The sequence below is a fragment of the Palaemon carinicauda genome, chromosome 45, assembly GCF_036898095.1.
Source record: "Palaemon carinicauda isolate YSFRI2023 chromosome 45, ASM3689809v2, whole genome shotgun sequence".
NCBI classification, from domain to species: Eukaryota; Metazoa; Arthropoda; class Malacostraca; order Decapoda; family Palaemonidae; genus Palaemon; species Palaemon carinicauda.
Genome location: NC_090769.1, coordinates 27,994,148 through 28,016,630, shown reverse-complemented (window position 1 = coordinate 28,016,630; position 22,483 = coordinate 27,994,148). Strand labels below are relative to the sequence as shown.

At 36.0% G+C, this 22,483-nt stretch overlaps 3 protein-coding genes across 3 annotated transcripts in view; 2 read left to right on the top strand and 1 right to left on the bottom strand.

Annotated features, from left to right (window-relative positions):
- Positions 1–22,483, top strand: part of LOC137634940 (uncharacterized) — a 592,943-nt gene that overhangs the window by 205,083 nt on the left and 365,377 nt on the right. The gene's annotated exons all lie outside the window — the stretch shown is intronic.
- Positions 2,936–8,807, bottom strand: LOC137635021 (small ribosomal subunit protein uS12). The gene is made up of 4 exons (XM_068367634.1): positions 8,760–8,807; positions 4,315–4,474; positions 3,621–3,805; positions 2,936–3,052 (listed from the first exon to the last, which is right to left on the bottom strand). Exons 1-4 carry the CDS (start codon positions 8,761–8,763, stop codon positions 2,970–2,972), a joined length of 432 nt encoding a protein of 143 aa, XP_068223735.1. The 5' UTR covers positions 8,764–8,807; the 3' UTR covers positions 2,936–2,969.
- Positions 11,161–22,483, top strand: part of LOC137634925 (V-type proton ATPase subunit S1-like) — a 40,813-nt gene continuing 29,490 nt past the window's right edge. Inside the window, exons 1-6 of the mRNA XM_068367484.1 lie at positions 11,161–11,331; positions 13,892–14,009; positions 15,387–15,527; positions 19,262–19,382; positions 20,656–20,738; positions 21,866–22,026. Coding sequence (XP_068223585.1) covers positions 11,231–11,331; positions 13,892–14,009; positions 15,387–15,527; positions 19,262–19,382; positions 20,656–20,738; positions 21,866–22,026 — 725 coding nt within the window. The 5' untranslated portion in view covers positions 11,161–11,230. The remainder of the gene's footprint in view (positions 11,332–13,891; positions 14,010–15,386; positions 15,528–19,261; positions 19,383–20,655; positions 20,739–21,865; positions 22,027–22,483) is intronic.

The window sequence follows — 22,483 nt, the reverse complement described above, 5'->3', positions numbered from 1 at the left end:
TTGTGCATGTGAGAGAGATCTTTCAACCGACAAGGCTTACAGACCATCTAACAACTAGAACTCCGTTCTAATAAATCCTTAGTTTCGATGGCAATATTCCTTATAGGAAGGCAAGTTATGTATTACTCACTACCTTCCCGTAACAAGATAGCCAATAGGCAGTCTACCCTCGAGCAGGCTTTGCCTTCATGCTGTGCAGTTCCTTCCTAGCTTTCTGATCGGCTCTTAGTTTTTTTTTTCTTTTTTTAATATTGTACTTAGCCTCCGAAACTTCACACAAGTGATTGTTTCCAGGAAGAGAACATCTGAAGCTTATACCATTATAGCCAATTTATTGGAAACTAAAAAATGCAAACTTTTTCGTCGATAGTAGGAAGGTTTCGATTGTGAATGTTGATCAACGCTCTTCAACAGAGTTCCGGACGCAACGAATAATTCGGGCTATGCCCTTATGTTCATCCTGCCTCCCTAGTCTGTGGTTCTAGTTCATAGATGGACTTGCATACATTACCTATCCAATAATAGATTGAAGATATGTCTCGATCTTATCTTTCGGAAGTAGCTCCGTGCGATCAATCTCTTGCCTGACAGCAATTGCTAAGGACATTCGCTGTTATAACATCTCCCTCTGATTAAACAGCAACCGCATCTCAAAATTGTTTAATAAAATTTCCAACATGAAATCATTTTAACGATTATAACCAGCTATTGTTGAGGGAGATTTTGATCCCAGACCTTCTGCTCACAGAGGATCAGAGGGTGCTCCCTCCACTTCCTGAGCAACTCTGACAGCCACTTGTGAAGATATTCCATTAAGTGGTAACATCACTACGGTTTCACGCCTGGAGTTTATCCAGCAACTGCTCACAAAAATAGGCTCTGTGAAACCAGTTGCAAGCTTAGGATACCCCCAGGAGTCGATGACTAGTGTACCAGGTGAAGGGGTCTGTCATTTGCGGTTGGTGTCGTGGATGGGGGTATTGCTCCACTCAGTGCCTCTATATTGTACCTCTGGGAGGAGAAACTATTCAGTTCCAGCAATGAAAAGCTATTGCTTGGCCTTACGCCATGTAACTAAGTGGAGTTAACACTTCCTCCTTGACGGAATCGTCATTCATGCGAAACTTTGAGCGTACCTGACCCAGTTGTAAGTCTGGCCACCTGCGTGGAACGCTGTCAAGGACTCATGTTTGCTGAAAGGAGCCCCCTTAAAAGCCACTTCGTCAACCTTTAGACCTAGACTTGACTGTAAAGACGTCTTCCTTCTAGCTCTGGCCCCTGTGAGCTACATGGTCTCTCCTCCAATAGCCCCCTTTCTGGGGAATGAAGGCAAGTCACACTATTTCGTTCCCAGGGTTTGTAGTCCAGACTCAAAATTCGTCTGTAGCAAATCCTAGGTTTGGGCCTTTTCAGATTGAGTCTTCGGCCTGTAACAGATGATCCTGATCAACTGTTGCTATGCCCTGTGAGGGTGTTGAGGTCTTATCTTGAAAGAACAAGAGGAGCCCGTCCTCAGCTCAACTGGGATTTCTACTAGTGATAGTCTGTCAAATTGAAGAGCATGTTACTTTTTGTCAGAAGTGGTTGTGCGAAAAAGTCGGGAGCTCCGCGTAGTGCGCAATGACAGAATGTGGAGGGGGGTGGGGGTGGCAGACCTAAGCTTCTGATGAGAAGGTTTATGGCATAGACACTTTTGGAAAAGGAAGTTCAAGTTCTGCAACCTTTCCTATTAAATCTGAAAATAGTTACTTGTTTTTCAGCTGCTTTTACAGGCCTAAGAACTAATTTAGTACAGTAACTGCAAGTTGGTTCCAGTTGGCAATGGAAGTACATCACTGGCATTTGGTTCTGTAAGAATCAAGTGGCTACGTGATGTAGTGGTGACGCAAGTTTCAGTTGATACAGATGAGCGGTTAAGGCCACGTTCACCTGTAGAAAGCTTTATCACCTTAGGATGTCATGGCAGATATCCTTACACTAGCTGAAAAAGGAAGCCTCTTTAGGGCAATCTATTTCTTGTGTGGAAAGTATGCCTGGGGCTACATGAGCAAACTGGAGAAGAGTAAGAGCCCTACAAGAGAGCTGCCTCTGTTCGAGGAAACACCATTACCCTCGACCATATCTCTGAGGTCTTCAGAGGAATACAAGATGACATCTTTATCACTGCAACAGCAGAAATCAGTAAAATAGACATTACCTTGCTGCAAAATATCGGACGAGTTAAGGCTTTGATTTCCGCTAAGCACACTCATTTAGAGGGAGATCTGTTCCAATCTCACACGATCAGGTACTTCTAACCTAACATGATGTTGGTACGATACCAGAGTCGATGTCAAAGGAGCTGTATCACCACGGGTAAAATCAGGCTGACTATATACCATAGGAGACAATACATCAATCAAATTAATGGCTTGCTCTGTATAACCACCATCCTTGGTTACTAGAGCCTCAGGAAACTAACAAAGAAGAATCTGAGGGACTCATTGTGTCACACTTCCATTTATCGGCCTCCAAGAGAGGAAGAAGCAGAACAATATCTCTGCATCCTTGCAACAAACACCACACTTCTCACGAAGGCGGCAACCAACCTTTGCAAAAATCACAAGTTGGCTGGCCAGCAGCATGGTTAAATAGCTGATACCACAGTTGTGTTTCCAGTATTCCTATTCCAACTTTTTATTTGATTGTACCCATACAATTTAGAAATAAACTCATAATTGAAGTTTTGTACTTTCGTAGGAACAACTACAAGTTTCATTAGAAAAGTTCTTTTTTTATAGCGAATTTGTGACTATTTAACATTATGAAAGTCTTCATATGAAAACTACTACATTATATATTGCCATATGATAATCTTGAGTCATGACACACCCAATGAATAAAATATTAACCTCAAGACTAAATACAGGAGAATTCAAGGGGAATAAAAAGTGCCTTTTCACTAGCAATTTATTACAAAGCTGTGAAGTTTATGATCTTGGTCTTTCCTTCTTCTCCTTGTAAAGGGCAAGCAGGGAAACATTAGCCACTTTCACCACCTTGAATCGGATACCTGAAAAATTAAGTTTACAAGTTAATACTGTAATGAAAAACGCCAATTATTATTACTAGCTAAGTTACAACGGAGAAGCGGGATGCTATACTATCAGGGCTCCAACAAGGAAACATAGAGATTACTTAACTATATAAGAAGTAATGAACAATTAAAATTAAATGATTTTTTTATAGTAACATTAAAAAGTTTTATATCTTTCATAAATAATATATAAAAAGACCAACACATTTGCTGTAAGTTTGTACTTTCGAAGTATAAGTTCTACCGATAAGGATGTTATTTGAAAAACTTGGGCACAGCTGGGAAAAAAAAAAATACTCTAGCATTGAGCCTCATGATACAGAAACCCTGATTATTAAAATTAACTGCATACCTAGTATTACAAACATAATGGTACATATAACGGTCAATGTAAAAAAATAAAAACCCTTCTCATACCATTCATTGTTTAAACTAATATATTACATATACTTTCCATACCATTATTATATAAACTAATATATCACATATATGTTTAGTACAATATTTGACACTCAAACTAGTTATTAATTTCTGTACTGCCTACCTGGGATATCACCCACAGCATGACCCTTACGACCGAATCCTGCCACTAATACTTCGTCGTTCTCTTCAATGTAATTTAGGCAACCATCCCGAGGTACGAAGGCAGAGATCTTCTTACCATTTTTAATGAGCTGAACCCTCACACACTTACGAATGGCAGAGTTAGGCTGTTTGGCTTCAATGCCACTGAAAGGTATTAAAAAGATCAGATTAGCTTAACTTGTTCTCCTGCTATGAATTCCATAAAAATGATAAGTTACAGATTTAGTAGTTCTATAGAGTATAGCTTTGCACAACTTCAACAAACTTGGAATTGTAATGAACAACTATATTTCGTGAAAAATTATTTTTAGTGTTGTAGTAGAATGCATTCTTAAACAAATAAAGTACAATTACTTAGAAAAGTTTGAGACTGCTTCATAACCTATTTATAATCATTAAGACTATCAACAATTAATACACAGAAGTGTAGTTAAAAAATTCTCTGATCAATGTTGGAGAAAAAAAAAAAAAGAAGAAAAAAATCACAATGATTCAGATTAATATTGCTGTGATATATTTATGATATAGTAATCGCATTTCCATATCTTTGAATACAGCACCACTTACATAAGCAAGTTCGACTGATAAATTACATACCGCTTGGTCCAGCCCACCCAATATCAGAAAACAATGCCGTACCATTTTATACTTACATCTTTTCCAAAACAATGCCCTTAGCATGTGAAGCACCACCAAAAGGATTGGCCTTCCAACGGGTGCCCAAATGTGCCTTTTTATAATCCTTGTCGTGCCACCTCTGTTCTCTTCTGTGGTTTACATGCTTGCGAGCAGTGCGGAGTCCTCGAGGCTTACCTGAAATAAGAGGTATTGGTATAACAATACTGAGTAGTCATAAACACAAAAATACAATTATCAAATATAGATTATTAAATTTTATATTTCTAGTTGAAAATGCTTCCAAAAATAGGATACTCATATTTCACAACATAAGTTCCTTCAAGCTATTACAGTATCCACCATCAGTAAACAGACAAGGCCTACCATAAGAACATTTAATCCATGTCTAATATTTTTCAGAAAACCAGAATTATAAAAATATTTACAGGCCGAGGGCGGCGGCCAATGGTTGTGACTCTGTCTATAAAAGAGTTGCAGAGTGCTTGGGGAGGGGGGGGGGGGGGGGGAAGAAATGCCACATATATATACTTTCAATCGGAATTTTATAACTTATAGTTTACATATAGTATGAATTTATCATTCTGAAGAAATTTTAAGGCAATTGGTTGATTAGTTTCAATTTAACTGAAGGAAAAAAAAATTCAATTCCAAAATTATTCAAGTAATTGATTTCTGAAGCTAAAAATGATTGACTTTGAAAGAAACTAACAAGGAAAATGACTTCCAGGGACCATCTTTTCCACAATAGTGGAGAATAGATTTGTATATTTTTATTTTATTTTCCCATGAAAAAAGTTAAAACTCCCAATTTCATCACTTTAATACCCAATTACTGTATATATACTCTATTCCCGACAAAAAATAAGTTTTTCTCCTCTTAGAATAGTATATTAATCTTTGAAATGTTCTGAAGTTATAACTATTTGAATGGGAAAAAAAGAGAAACCGAGAAAAGCAGCTTTTGTTTTTGCACTTCCAGGGGATAAAGTATTGCACTCATTGCATGAAATGTGTCAGGGGTAAAAATTCATATAAGTTTTAATGATTGATTTAAAAAATATTCGTCCAAAAATATGGCCAAGGTCAATCTAAAGTATGTATATACCACCCACAGTTTTAAAACCAGAGGGGGTTCAAGTTTTCAATGTCACATCTTCGTTATTTCTTAATATTTTGACGTACAAATGGCCCTGACCAGTTCCCCTTCTAAAATTCAAGTTTACAGAAGTTTATCTGAGTTTAACATGCCCTTGAGGTTTTTAAAATTACGAGTATTTGTATTTCAGCAGCCAGTTCCTCCCCAGCGGATAAAAAAGCAACTACTAACCTAAACTTCCCCCCAACCTACAAGCTGTGTCCTTACCTAACGGGGGGCCTAACGACCTGTGCAACTCCCTTACACTGCCACATTCTTAGCCGTCTTCATGCATACACCACTAAAATTACACCTTTCTACCTATTAATGTTTAAATCACCTATAAACATATTAGACATTCCTTCCAAATGGGAAATGGCAACTTTTTTGGGATACAGTATTATAAACACATCTAAAAGAAAATCTTAGTAGACTTTCAAACATAGTCGCAGGCAGAGCTAGTATCATTAGATATAGAGGTAGATTGGGTTTTACTTCTGACAAATTTCTAATAGAATAGATCTCTCCTTTGAGCCCCTATCCTATTGAAGATAGATGTTAATAATGCAGTCAAAGACTATGGAAAAACTTTTTAGCTCCTAGTTTTAATCATTGGGTAGTTTGTAGCGTCCTAATTTGCTTCTTATCGCTCCGACTTATCTTGTATAGAATAAAAAAGTTTGGAAATGGTCTACGGATCTTAAATATGTTGTGTAAGTGGGGGGGGGGGGAGCCCCTGGGTAAAGACACGCCTTTTAGCATAGGTTAGGTGGGTTTTTTAAATTAGCTTCTCCCATCGTACTCGTAGGTAAGGAAACTGTTGTGAGGGGGGGGGGGGGGGGGGTTCCGGGAGGGCAAAGCCCCCCTGGGTAAGGATATGGCTTTTAGCATAGGTTAGGTGGGTTTTTTAAGTAAGCTTCTCCCGCCAAAATAGTTTTTAGAACGACGGCCATAGTTCAGAATATTCCCATTTACTACGGGATCTGGCTGTCACCCTACAAAGGCTCCCAATCATTAAACCTGCCATTAGAAGCTCCTTCAAACCCTTCAGAAAAATTCCGATAGACAGTGCTGCATAATAATTTACTTGTTCAAACATAATTTGAGTTCCAGTTTTACAGTATTCATAATCTCCTGGTTACGCATTTCCAATTTAGCGATATGTAGTGGAATTAAGAACTCATTTGTTGTATGAATTATGGAGAACTGGAAGCAAATCTAACGTACGAACAATGACAAAATATTCGCAATTATGGATATGTAGCAAAACACACACCACTTAAACCAGAACAGAGGAGCAGAGATAGAATGATAAATTTCGAGAGAATCGAGCCATAAATGAGCAAAGATAAACTGAACAAAGTGAATAATTAGAATGACAAGAAATTGGTTGCCCACGTGGCTAACGAGCATAGAGCAACGTACTGCTTTCCAGAAGAGGAACATTGATATACTGTAGAGTTAAATTTTGACCAGAGCGAGCCACGGTGAAGCAAAAACCATCAAGTGATTGAAGTGTTAAATTCAGTGGCCTAACACAAATGTGAATACGCTTCAATAAAGGACCACTTGTATTACCACAGCTATGAGCAACTCCCTAAAAATTGGGATGGAAATATTCATGTCTATGCTCCTAAAAGAAGTGTCCTGCAAAAGCCGATTTAATTTCTTAATTTTTATGATATTCGGGTAGTATTACAATTACTAAAAGTTAACATGTAAAACCAAATGATTCTGTCAAAGGCCATCCAAATTGTTCAAAATACTATCAATATACCTTGTACAAGCCTCCTTTTCTCTGTAAGGATAACTGAACTATTGTATAATTTTACCAAGATTGGTCAGGAAAAAGTCAAACCAGGGTAACCATCAGAAACTTGGCAATCAACATTGAGAGGAACCACCTGTCAAATTTAAAGAAATATTTTAAGGAACTAAGAGTGCCAAAGGATAAAAATTTTTTAGTCAAATGTAGCCCGATACAAATGAGCGGGAAATTTCATTTACTAGAAGCTGTCTATTAAAGGATACAGGGTTCAAATTAGTGGGTTTGTACTTTTATGTCCTTACCAATGTCATGATTACCATTTTATAAATACCTGTCATGGTCTACATTGTAGATGCGAGTTAATCTGGCATCAGCTCATTAATATAAACTATTTTAGTAAGATCTTGTCTAATATCGAATAATAAAAGTGGTGCCACTAGAGCAGAGTTGTACAATTTCAAGTTTACCTCATCTTTGTGCAAAAATGATAACAAGGACAGGATAATATTTGGGTCTGTTTGAACAGTCATGCTCCATATTTTCAACCGTATCAATAAGAACATGGTAAACGGGGGGGGGGGGGGTGTAAGTACGTTAAAGGTACACGGCTTATAGATGAGGTTAGGTGGTGGGGGTGTATGCTAGTGGCCACCTGCATGTATGATTACAGCTAACTTAGAACATGGCAATGTAATGGGGATCGCAGGGGAGCGTTAGCCCAACACCCCTTTCTTAAGTAGGTAAGGACACCGCTTGTAGGTTTGGATAGGGGGAAAGTTGATGTGCATTTTGAATCCACAAGGGAGAAACTGGCCGCTGATATACAAAAGCCTCCAAGTGGTGTTTGATGGAACGGAAGGTCCTGTCCAACATTATACTAAAGCCTACGAAATTGCTTATACAGGAGCAACCAGTTTTATAAAATCTAGTTCAAAATTAGTCAGCCTGTGATAAACTATTAAACTACGGTATCCGTTAAGGTTTCAACAGTAGATTACTCGAAAACGTGATTTTGGTATAGGGTATGGAAACTTGTTCAACAAACATACGGGTAAATACTGTGGATATTTAATTCCTGTAGTTCCAAAATGATTTACTTATTACAATTTACTAGACTATACGATGCTAAAAGGGCGGTTCTCAAATTTAAAAGAAAAAAAAGAAAAAAAAATCAAATAACCATATGAACCTCACATGCCGTAGTTACAGATCTGAACTTTAGTGTATAACCGCATTTACAATAGCAACACGAGGACCACCATCTCCCATGAAATAAAATTATCACACAAAATCACTACTTAACTATGCAAAAGATATATATAAAATAACTCTAGATAGAAGAAAGGTCCGAGCGGTATCGTGGCTGAGGACTACGGGACACGTGAGACAGCGGTAATCACAAACACTGCAGTTTTTAGAAATATACGACACATTATACAAGTATAATTACATTACAATGCGCAAGGAGCAACAACACTACGAGGGATAAACTTCAGAACTTTCAAAATTCGAAAAGAAGACAGAAAATGGTCTAATTGAAGGAAAAATTGTCGTACCCATCTCGACGGTATGGTTGTTGTTGAGTGAAAGAACAGCGTCCAACAGCAAACGTCTGACCGTAGGAAGGAGCTTTAATCTTAAAGTATATTTTATTATTATATATAATATATTAATATGAATAAATACTTAAAATAATATATTAAACAATAAAATGTGATTAATTTAATGAAATGTAATCATTATCTTCCAAATGAGATATGAAAAGAAGTGGTTTGTAGTATTATTGACAATCATATGATTGTTTTTGCTAAAATTGCAGCTTGTCAAGAGAGTTCTGCCATTAGTATTTTGTAATGTCTCTCATTTTTTCCCATCAATCCGTTAAAATTAGTTTCTCTTTATTGTTGTAGAGAAATAGTGATTGAAAATTCGAAATGATTTTCTTCAATTAACTGCAACCACACACACACAATATATATATATATATATATATATATATATATATATATATATATATATATATATATATATATATATATATATATATATATATATATATATATATATATATATATATATATGTATATATATATATATATATATATATATATATATATATATATATATATATATATCCAGGAAAAGCAGGATGTCCTAAGTCCTATAAGGGATTGAGAGTTCCAGCAGGGAAAATAGTCCTATGAGGAAAGGAAATAAGGAAACAGAATAATGTGCCTGAATGTACTCTCAAGCAAGATAATTCTAACCCAAGAGTGTGGAAGACCATGCCGCAGGGGCTATGTCAATACCCAAGACTAGAGAACAATGGTTTGATTTTGGAGTGTCCTTCTCTTAGAAGAGCTGCTTACCATAGTTAAGTAATCTTCCTTTTTTTAGGCAGGTGTATGAGGAAAGAGGAAAATGTGTAAACAAATAGGCTTGACAATTCGGTGTATGTGTAGGCAAAGGAAAAAAAATCTATAACTAGCGAATGATCCAACGTAGAACTTCAAAAGTTCAAACTTGCAGCAAATGTTTTTATGTTGAACAGGTTAACATAAGTTTCTTTTCATAGTTTATATAAAAATTATCTGTTTTAATGTTGTTACTGTTCTGAAAATATTTTATTTTAATTGTTCATTTCTTCTCATATAGTTTATTTCCTTATTTCCTTTCCTCACTGGGCTATTTTCCCCGTTGGAGCCCTTGGACCTCTAGCAACCTACTAGGGTTGTAGCTTAGCTAGTGATAATAATAATAATAATAATAATATAATCTGGCCAGTTAAAGGACCCAATTTGAGTACCTATATAAAACAATATAGGTACTCTAGACCCAATAACTCTCTATCGGTAGTATATCAACTGGTGTCTGGTGCCTTGGCTAACCTACTACCAGCATATAATTTCCTTTCCTGACTGGCCTATATTTCCCTGTTGGAGCCCATGGGCTTATAGCACCCTGCTCTTCCAGATAGGGTTATACCCCAGTTGATAATAATATTAATGTACTGTAGTTAAACATCTTCAGCCTTCATGGAGTGAGCATTTTATTGCCTTTCCTGGCTGGGCTATTTTTCCATGTTGGAACCTTTGGGCTTATAGCACCCTGTTTTTCCAAATAGGGTTGCACCCCAGCTAGTGATAATATTAATGTACTGTAGTTAAACATATATTTTTCCACGTTGGAACCCTGGGGCTTATAGCACCCTGTTTTTCCAAATAGGGTTGTACTCCAGCTAATAATTATATTAATGTACTGTAGTTAAACATTTTCTCTTTTTTACCATGTTGGAACCCTTGGGCTTATAGCACCCTGCCCTTCCAACTAGGATTATACCCCAGGTAGTGATAATATTAATGTACTGTAGTTAAAAATTTTCTCTTTTTCCACGTTGGAACCCTTGGGCTTATAGCACCCTGCGCTTCCAAATAGGATTGTACGCCAGCTAATAATTATATTAATGTACTGTAGTTAAACATTTTCTCTTTTTCCACGTTGGAACCCTTGGGCTTATAGCACCCTGCCCTTCCAAATAGGATTGTACGAAAGCTAATAATAATATTAATGTACTGTAGTTAAACATTTTCTCTTTTTTACCATGTTGGAACCCCTGGGCTTATAGCACCCTGCCCTTCCAAATAGGGTTGTACCCCAGCTAATAATTATATTAATGTACTGTAGTTAAACAATTTATTTTTTTTTACCATGTTGGAACCCTTGGGCTTATAGCACCCTGCTCTTCCAACTAGGATTCTACCCTAGTTATTGATAATATTAATGTACTGTAGTTAAACATTTTCTCTTTTTTTCCATGTTGGAACCCTTGGGCTTATAGCACCCTGCCCTTCCAAATAGAATTGTACCCCAGTTAGTGATAATATTAATGTACTGTAGTTAAAACATTTTCAGTCTTCATGGAGTGAGAAACATTACAAGTATCTGAACCTCCCACTTTGCAGTGGGCGTTAGAAAGATCAAGTGACAATTGTTGTGACTTCTGCTTAACTCCTGACTGATCTCCAAAATGATCGGTGTACGGCTGCTTTCGTTATTTCTAACTTTATACTTATGTGATTTAACTGTTGCCAAAGATCACGTACCGGTGCTCATATGGAATCAAAATCAGTAAGTAGTTTGATATATAAAACATCTTTAAATGTGTTTATTTGCTTTTATTAGCTTAAGGTAGGGCAGTACCCTAATACCTGTTTTAAGTTTACCATTAAGGGTAGCTGATATGTCTTGGCGTAGGTCACTTTCAATTTTCTGTTTAAGAATATATAGTGATGGTTGTACCAAAGATGTGTTTAAAAACTTTATTAAGACTCGCTGGGCTATTTTTCCCTGTTGGAGCCCTTGGGCTTATACCATCTTCGATTTTCCAACTAGGAGTGTAGCTTAGCTAATAATAATAGTAATTATAATAATAATAATAATAATAATAATAATAATAATAGACTTAACAAGGGGGATAGGAGCCTTTGTAGGGTGACTGCCAGATCCCGTAGAAAACGGGAATATTCTGAACTGTGGCCGTCGTTCTAAAAATGATTTTGGCGTGAGAAGCTAACTTTAAAAACCCACCTAACCTATGCTAAAAGCCGTATCCTTACCCACCGGACCCCCCCTTACACAACAGTTTCCTTACTTACGAGTACGACGGGAGAAGCTAACTTAAAAAACCCACCTAACCTATGCTAAAAGCCGTGTCCTTACCCAGGGGGGCCCCCGTACACAACATATTTAAGATCCTTAGACCATTTCCAAACGTTTTTATTCTATACAAGATAACAGTCGGAGCGATAATAAGCAAATTAGGACGCTTGGCCGTAGTACTACAAACTACCCGGGGGATAGCCTGGTTCATAACTGCTCACTTGGCAAAATAAGTTTCCGGACACTATCACATAATAGGTGCAAAGCTTCTAAGCTTATACATATTAATGTTGTTAAACTTTTTTACATGTACAGTACTATAAATAACATTTTTAATGAAAGTCTCTCTCTAATTTTATTCCATTATGGCGTGATTCATAGACTGAGACTGTGTCCATCCAAAAATTTTTAACTTACTCCGCCCACAAGCATCGGGATTGGTAGCAACTCATTTTTTCAACTGAACCGTCTCTTGCTAGTAAACGTTATCTGCTCACGCCATCCTAGTGGGTCACTATGAGGTATCATAATCTTATGATTTATCCTTACTATGTTTACATGAATCAGCTGTGAGGTGGCGGCAGCAAATCACAATGCTTGTGGGCGATGCTTGTTAAAATTTTTGGGCTGGACTTCATCGCTTCTGATTGATGACCGTAGTATAAACTCTATGCCAAGTCTTTTGAAAATGTATGCCAAACTCAATAGTATCTAACTTTTCATTTTAATATGTTAAGGCGCAGGGTTGAGGTATAACCTTTGCAACAGTGTCTCTAGTAATCTTTTGATGTATTTTATATTTGAGTGTATTTTTTTATATATATTAAATACCCCTTAGGATGTAGTACAATCAGTTCCTTATCTAAGGGTTTTTGTAGCACTTTTTTTTAAACTCGGCTTCCCGTGCTTAATATCCTTCTATTTTAAACCATTCTCACTTTCTTTTTTTTACTATCCAACCTATTCCAACTTTTATTTCTAAGTGCATCTACTGGAATTTATCAGTTTCAGCTGCTAAATGGGCCCAGATTCCATGCTAGATACTCCAATTTCATAAATTGAAATTAAAGAGACATGGAAATGATGATCTCCGGAACATATATTTGTTCCAACACAGGGACTTACCTCGAACTACTTTCTTAGGAGTTACCTGGAACCTCCTCTCAACCGACCAGAGTTTTGTGTAGTTTACCCTACTTCCGTTTTCTGTGGTGATAGGCCTATGTGGATGGATACGTGCCCTGAGGGCAATCTCGAGGCAGGCCGCATGTTATCTTGGGTCTTGACTTTCGGTAAGTTCTCTGGTCGCGTCGTGATATCATCTCGACGCTCTCCTGCCTCGAGATTGCCCTCAGGGCACGTATCCATCCGCATAGGCCTATCACCACAGAAAATGGAAGTAGGGTAAACTACATAAAACTCTGGTCGGTTGAGAGGAGGTTCCAGGTAACTCCTAAGAAAGTAGTTCTCGGTAAGTATGTTACGAAAAATACAAATTACCAATAATTTGTGATATTTATATTGAATGAGCAGTTTATACCTTGCACTTAAAAGAATAAGGGTCTTATTTACAACGACGCCATTGTTTCCTTTGGGATTTATCATTTTTCTTTTTTCCATCTACCTCCTTTTTCTTTTTTAATCCAGTCTTGGTCAGAAAAGGGTATTGAAATACATAAAAAAAAGAGTTCTTTAGCCGTGCATTATGTAAATTTATTTTCTGTCAATGGAAAAAAGGAAAATTTTGAAGAATTTCATGTTTAGTAACTTCCATTTGTTTCACTACCATTCAATGAAGTTCATTCACAATAATTGTCCTTTTTGTCCAATCATTTTATCTTTATGAAGTTCCTATATTTCAAGATGGTTCTCCCCTATGTCTTAATTATTTTCCTCGAAGTTTGATTCAGAAAAGGCAATTGAGTTGATATACCAATGGTCTTACATGATTTCTTTTCACATGCTGTATTTACTAAAATGGAATTTGGGAAATTTTCTAATATCTAATCTTTTATATTTTGTATCCTAGGCATCAAGGCGGTGTTCCTTCAGTGTCAGCCTTGCAACACATCAATTATGCAACGTTCAATGCCAAGTACCTAGCTTCATTCAAACCAAACAATATCCTTCTCTTCCTTCAGGATGCAGTAAGTGCTGTTCTTTATGATGCATATCAAAGTCAGTTGTATTTAAAAAAAGAAAATTCCATATAGACTACATATATCTACTGACTTGCATTCTTTTACTATTCTGTATGTTGAGGAATAGGAGTTCATATGAATTATAAGCCTTTCCACTTTTTTTTTTTCTCATAATGGCAATTGGAGCAGTGTGATTAATTGAATAGTGAAATGGCACATTTTGGGAGTATTCCCCCCCCCCTCTCTCTCTCACATTGCATACATTTCCCTTTACTCAGTAAGACCCTGCCATATATTGTTAATTGGTTCCAAGACACTTGACCCAAGTCAGATTTTCACCCTATGAAATAACTCAATGTTTCCACAATATGTGTTCAGAAGACGAAAAAGTACTTACAACCTGCTATCATTTTGAAGATACTAGATACTTAAATAACCTTCCATTTGAAGTACAGTACTTAATTTTTATTGTATTACTTAGAGACTGACGTAAGGTTGGATTAAACGCCATAGAGTGGATGTTATTTTTGTATTTAATGCTTAGAGAGCGCGACGTAAAATTGGAACTGAAATACGTTTGACGTAAAGTCTGAATTACTGTATTCTGTGTGATTTCAACGAAGAAAGTTCTACCAACTGGTTTCTGTTTTGATTATTTATTTCTAGTTATTTCATGGCTTCATATCTTTAGTATGAAATACAGAATGGTATAGTCATCCAGAAGCTCTTAGATATCCTTTTAAGATCTTACAAGTACTAGGCTGTTAGGCATTGCAGTGTTATGTTAAAAATATGGTTACAAGACTTAAGTGAAATACTATGTTAGATTACTGTACTGCTCCTTAAATATAGTATATTTATTTAGTTTTGACCATATGTTAACCCTTTTACCCCCAGGCTCTTTGGAAATTTCCAACCCTTAACCCCCAGGGGGTTATTTTTTTCCCAGCACATTTTGCAGTATATTTTTTTTAAAATTGATCTAACAGCCTTAATTTTTGTCATAGAGAGGTCAGGTTGGTCTCATTCTCTTGGAAAATGCCTGAATTTTCTAAAAAAAAAAAAATATCAAAAATATGAAAAAAAAGTTTTATAGCATTTTTTTGCAAGGACGTACCGGTACGTCCATGGGGGTAAAGGGATGGGTTTTGTGAAACGTACCAGTACGTCCTTTGGGGGTAAAAGGGTTAATTATTTTTTTATAAACTATTCCACAGATATTTGCTTACTGATCATGCACGGCTATGCTTAACTCTTGAGAGTATTTGCGATGCAGTACAGTACACGTAAACCAACTTATAATTTTAGTCTCGTATACCGATTTGCTCGTGTTCAAAGTCACTTTTCAATTGAAGACTGTACAGTACTGTATTTGATTTTCAGCTGAGTGTTGAAGACTTGACTGGACACACGTCAGAACTTCACCACATCAAGGAATGGATGGAGAGTGGACATTCACTTTTCTTACCTAGTGTTGAAGATGCAGCACACTTGATTCATGATCTGCCAGCTCATGGTTATAATGTAAGTTATCACCCTACAGATTTATTTCATAGATATGAACGACATTAATGACCTTCAATGTCGGGATGCCAGTGAACTTCAAATCATTCATTCATTCATAGATATGAAAATAAAAATGTTTTTACTGTACAGATTTATTTCATAGATATGAACGGCATTAATGACCTTCAATGTCGGGATGCCAGTGAACTTCAAATCATTCATTCATAGATATGAAAATAAAAATGTTTTTACTTGTATATTCATTAGAAAGTTCACCCCATTACAGTATAAAAATATGTTATATATATTTTTTAAATTTACCAGTTAAATGGATAATAAGATTTATATACTTATTTTTAAATGAAGTGTGCAGGAATATAATCCTTAGCTAATGCCTTGCTGATATTTAAGGTTGTAAAAACTCAACAGATCTTACATACAGTGTGTGTTGGGAAGGGCACGGAATTAGACATGGCTAGAGTAAGGCTATTAAAATCTTTGGAATTTCTTAGATAACATAGTGAAATGTAGAAATGCAACAGTCACAAACCCTTCACTAGTTGAATTAATTGAATTTGTTCTGATTAAAGGTCAACATCTTGGATTTGTCATGACAACATTCATGAGGAATTCTCAAGGTAACGACAATCATAGAAGATATGCAAGTGATATTACAAAAGTACACAATATTGTTCTATGTTGATCTTTCTATATCTTTTTATATACCATGCTTAGTAAAAGCCCTCTCAACTTTTCTCCCTAAGGTAAAATTAAGTTGCATCTATTCTTGACTAGATTATTCAGGTTAATGTAGGAAACTATATCTTGTAATACAGTACTTCATTTAAACATATGATAGGATCTTTTAATTACTTAGATAGGATTTGATTAAATTTTTTCTTATGCATATACAAACCATTTGTCCTTCAAAACAGTGATATGTTTACAGCAACACTGGAATAGCTATTGAATTGTTAACAAGGTAGTTGGTTAATGATAGGTTGTTTAAAGGTTTGAAAGGCCACACATGAATGGCAGAGGCAAGGGACAGACACATTGCCCTATCGAGCAGGACAATGCCCTAGAGACTCACCATATATACATATGATCAGTGCCCCAGCCCCCTCTCCACCCAAGCTAGGACCAAGGAGGGCCATTCAATGGCTGCTGATGACTCAGCAGATAGACCTGTAGGCTCTCCTAAGCCTCCTCTCCACCCAAGCTAGGACCAAGGAGGGCCAGGCAATGGCTGCTGATGTCTCAGCAGATAAACATATAGCCTCTTCCAAATCCCCCATCCATAGCTCACAAGGATGGTGAGGTTACAGCAACCAAAGAAACTAACGAGTTTGAGCGGGCCTTGAACCCTAATCTGGCTTTCACCAGGCTGGGATGTTAACACATTTGCCACCACTCCATCCTATCGCAGAATAAACAATTTTGCCTATGGGTCTTTTCTTCTCTTGACTGTTTCTTGGATTATTTTTTTGTGAGCACTCTTGCTTGTAAGCAGCAGCATGCCAAAATGGAAGCATGTGGTGAAGTGAATTTTATTCCTCTTATTATCATTACTACTACTACTAGCCACTAGTCAAGCTACAACCTGAAAAGTAGAATGCTACAAGCCCAAAGGCTTTGTTAGGGAAAGTAACCCAGTGGGGAAAGGAAATGAGGGAATAGCAAATAAATTATATACAGGATAAGTAATGAATAAAAATATAAATTATTTTATGATCGGTAAGATTAAAATAGATCAGTCATATGTAAACTATAAAAAGAGACATGTCAAGCCGTTTGACAGAAAATATTTTATGAAATGTTTGAACTTTTAAAGTTCCACCGATTCAACTGCAAGATTGGGAAGATCCTATGGTCACAGATGCAATCAAACTTCTAGAATACTGTGTAGTATTGTGCCTTGTGATGGAGAAGTTATGACCGTTAGAATTCAGTGTTTAAGTAATACTGTACATGCAGAAGGCATGACCATTAGAAATCGATGCATTCCTAGTAATATGTACATAATAGTACAGTCTTGGAAGATCTGAATGCAATGGATGATCTGAATTATAAAAAATCTTATCTTAAGCAACTTGCATAAAGAATTAACTGGACGATAGTGCCAGAGATTAATATCCAAATCAGTAATAAAGTATTTGTTAAATTGCAAGTTTCTGTCCAACAAATTAAGCTGAGAATCATCAGCTGAAGACCAGACAGATAGGAGAATAATATTCGAAACAAGGTATAATGAAAGTATTAAAACATTTCCTAAGGAGAGACTGATCACCTAAAATCTTAAAAAGACTTTCTCTATAAGCCATTTATTTGTGAAATTGAAGAAGAAACAGACCAAATGTGCTTCTCAAAAGTAAATTTGGATTTAATGATCACATCCAGAATTTTAAATATTGTATATAGTTAAAGAGATATTGTCGATGCAAAGATCTGGATGTTGAGGAGGCACTGTCCTTGACCTACTCACAATCATACTTTGAATTTTGTTAGCGTTCAACTTCATGCCCCATAATTTGTACCATTCACTAATTTTAGCTAGATCTCTATCAAGGTATTCAGCAACCATAGATCTACATTCTGGAGATGTAACTGATTCAAAGAGTCTAGCATCATTTGCATATGCAACAAGATTGTTTTCTAGGCCAAACCACATCATGTATATGTACCATGAAAAAGAATGGAACGGGAACACTTCCCTGAGGGACACCGGATATTACATTCCTATAGTCACTGTGGTGTCCATCTGTTACTTAGAAATTTGATAATGATGCTAAGAAAAGATCTAGTTACTCCCATCTGTTTATGATTGAGAAGTAGGGCTTCATGGTTAAGACAATCAAAGGCAGCACTAAAATCCCAATCATGCCCTTTCCATAACCACAATCAAGGGATTTTTGCCCAGCATTGGAGATTGTAAGAAGGGCATTACGTACTTCAAGCCCTCTGCAAAAGCCAAACTGTAAACTAGGGAAAAGATGATTACCTTCAGCAAACCTATTTAGATAATTTGCCAAAAGAAGTTAAAGGACTTTAGATGATATTGCAGTAATGGAAATTGGGCAGTAACCAGCAGGGTCAGAGCTTCTGAAAACACATTTACCTATGAGTAACATTACCAGTTTTCCACGTGCCGAAAGAACCTTGCTAACTTGCGAAAAATAACACAACATAGGAGCTAAGAAATTAGCAGTCTTAATAAAAACAAAGGAAAAGTGTCCGTTTGATCTAAACTTTTTCTCTCCACAGGACCGAAAAGCTAAGCTACTGTAGTTTATTTAGTTTCATGAAAACAGGAATGAGGAAGATTGAATTTTTCCTTACTAAAACACATCTGCCAAAAGGGTTGCATTTTCCTTTGGACAGTGAGTGACAGAACCATCCTCCCACTAAAGGATGAAGGGTATGTATATGCATAGGAATAAATAATAAATTTTAAGGGCAATTTGTGTTTTTCCTTGCTATACAAACTCAAGTCCTTTACTCTAAATTTACTTCCTCAACAACAACTCGGTTATAGGCTTAAGGACAAAAATGATTATTTAGTGATGGGCGGGTGGGTGGGGCATCCCCCTCGCTCCCCCTTTCATTGACCAACGACCTTGTTAACAATTATATGGCCGTTGAAGCGGTGCTGAAGATGTATCCATATTTTAAAATACTTGAGTTTGTATAGCCAGAAAAAATACAAATTACTTTTAAAGTGAGTTATAACTACATTTTCTTATGATTTAAAGGTGCTTAAACTGGACCATGATGCAGGATTGAGTATGAAGCAAGAAGATAAGAATTTGGTTGTGGTTGAACTTCCTTCAACAGAAACGAATCCAAGCAGGCGTCGTGCTTTGCAGAAAGCAGGTACAGTATGTTTGATATATATCTTGTAAAGCAGTAGAGACTTACTTTTGTATTAGTACGCTTCATGTCACCCATTGTCTTGTTGGATTTTTTATTTTCCTTGACATTAGGGCCTAAGTGTAGTAAGTCAACATCATCCATTTTACCAACTAAATATATAGGATTTTTGTCTTTTAAGCACAGTGGATTCCTAGAAACATGACACTTTCCACATATTTAATATAATTTGATGCAAGTGAATGGTTTAGAGAATATAAATATACAAATGAAGTTGAAGCTGTGATAAGTTTTGTTTTGACTAATTGTGTTTTGTTTGTATGCAGACTTGTGTGAATTGTTTTTATAAAAAGAATATGAGAGCATGAGAATTTTGATATGAACATCGTGTAAATGCTTGAATGCCACATGGTTTTAGTATTTCCTAACATTTTCTATCATCGGATTGCAACTATGGATGACAACTGGTTAGGTCATGGGGTTTAATGGTAGTTTCACTATGTTCTTGACTTGAGTTATAGCCTCTTGATTTCTGTATCTCTTGCTTAGTGGTTCTGTTATTAGATTCATTAGGGAAAATTTGCATAGAACTTTATTGAAGTCAAGCTGATGATTTTATGTACCAGAAGTGTAAGGAAACTTTTTTTTCACTAGAATTTTTAAAAATTATTTTCATTATAGTGTAATTGTAACTCTTATATTGTACTCTTCTTTAACCTGTCCCAAGGATTTATAAAAATGTATAAACTTTCTCAACAAAGTTGGATTTTTCTTACAAACTCTTTCATCATAAGTACTGTACTGTACACTATTCCCAGACTGCTCAAAATGGGAATGAATGAATGAATGATTTGAGGTTTTCTGGCATCCCAAAATCGAAAGTCATTGACACCTATCTCAAAATGTGAAAGATGTGATTGTTGGGGTACCTGTGCATCTAGGTAGCACATGTGCCATGAAACTGCTATCCCTCTTATCTGTTGGATATGAGAATGTTGGATCTTGGGGTATTGTAAGACCATGAATGTAGTCATATATTTGATTAGCATCTTTCAACTGAAAACCAGTTTTGTTTTATAAAGACAATTTCTTTGAGCAATCTTTTATATTTTAATTCCTTAATCCCTTTTAATTATAGATGGTAATTGAAATGCACTGGGCAGTCGAGATGTAGATAATTAGTTTTAAGTTATTTAAGACTACTTAGCAATCTTTACTTTCCATTTATTATATTATTCAATTATATTGATTTATTTATATACTGTATTCTTTACAGATGAAGTAATGGAAAATGTCATTTCTAAAATTGGAAAGCAGAGGGATTTCACTATTATCTTTACTGGGAAGAAGCCATCTGTGGTAAGTGAGAGTTGGACGAGACGTTTTGCAACTTGTACCAATTAATTTTTGTAAATCATAGCATTGTGACACTCAGTCTTGAAAGGATCTTATATACGGACTGGATTCTCTTTGAGTTTGTTCTGAGTATGCTATTTATATTAGCGTAGTCTTCTATGTTCATTATAACTTCACAATCATACAGACCTTTGCTCTGTAGGACAAAGTTCAGTCGCACCAACATGTATCGATCGAGATCCTTTTATGACGTCTCAACTACTCGTCAATCTTTCATTTGACAATATGGAGTAAAATGCCCATCGGTTTGTTTGAAAAATTTTAATTTTTATAAAAAAGTAATATATTCTTATAAATGTGACAGGATTAAATTTCTCATTGTTTTTCTGAGTAGTCAATATTTTTTATAGCTTTTTGTGGTTCCAGTAGCTCCAGTTTTGAAATATTATACCCTTATATCCTCACTCTCACCCTCATCTTCTCTATTGTTTCTGCCAGTTACATCTTCCTTATCCCTCTTATTGATTATAAGTTACAAGAATAAGTTATTTTGAGTTCTTTAACCATATGCCATATTTTTTCAGTACAGTTAGTAAAGTAGTATTAGATATTAGTTTTAGACCACAGAATTGTCTCTTAAGTTTGTCTTTAAATGAATGGCAAAATTTTGAACAGTCGAGACAGGGAGTATGATAGGGATTAGACATACAAATGGATAAAAAGTACAGGCAAACAGTAGTGCAGATGAGGGGATTAAGGTATATTCTATAGAGGCTTTGGTACCAAATGCTTCAGTATTTCTTCCAAGAGGAATGTGGGTGCATGAATAAATTAATTGGTAAAAAGAGAAAGTTTAGGCTAAGGTACTTTGTTAGCAATCAATGCCTTGACACCATAGAAGATGACCTTAATAATAATTTTGTTGGTTTTCTAAGTTGGTTTATTTATGATGATTGTCAAATAAAGAATTTGCGAGAAATAATTTACAGCATACTAAGTGGTAAAAGTACCATGATAGTTTTATGCTCTTTCATCGAGTTTTATATTTGATATGTAAGATGTGAATATTACACTCTGTTTTTGTGTTCTCTTCTTGAACATGGGACTTCTAAATCCTCATCTATTTTCAGGATCAGCGTAATGATCAGTATGACCAACGAATTCGTGTTTCACGCTCTCTTCAGGCAGTACAAGATACCGTTAATATGACTGGATATCATTTTTCCGAATGCACCAAGATGTATTTGAGAAAAAACCTAACTATACTCCTTTCAAAAGATGGTGTAATGGTGTAAGTGTATATTGAATTTTGTACAAGTTTCCAGTTACACTTAGACGTGACAGCTTAATTCAAGATTGTTCAATTTGAAGAACTTGTAATAAAGTAGATACTGATATGTGGCAAGCTGCGACTAGGTCTTAACAGAAAGACGGCTGGACATAACTGCTTTAGTAACGCGACATCGCAAGCTTAAATACAAAATGGTTGAGGATGATAATGGCATAAAAATTAATAATATGAAACGTGCAATGGCAAGCTTAAACAGGTTTTTCTAATATCAGTGTGGGAGAGACCGAGAGAGAGAAAAAAAGAGCAATCACATTACAATGTATGAGCGGATATGAATACACATGTATTACATGGCTTCCCCATAAAACATACATACGTGGAATCGTGCGTCTTGCCCCAGAATGGCGAACTGTATGCGGATCATCATGCATGAGATTCACAGATTTTAGGCGATTAA

Bases quoted from the DNA above. Each gene is read 5' to 3' on its own strand.
- LOC137635021 (XM_068367634.1), bottom strand. The intron at 3,806-4,314 runs GTAAGTATAAAA...AATACCTTTCAG, and splicing joins GGCATTGTTTTGGAAAAGAT to TGGCATTGAAGCCAAACAGC. The intron at 3,053-3,620 runs GTAGGCAGTACA...TTAATTTTTCAG, and splicing joins TGCTGTGGGTGATATCCCAG to GTATCCGATTCAAGGTGGTG.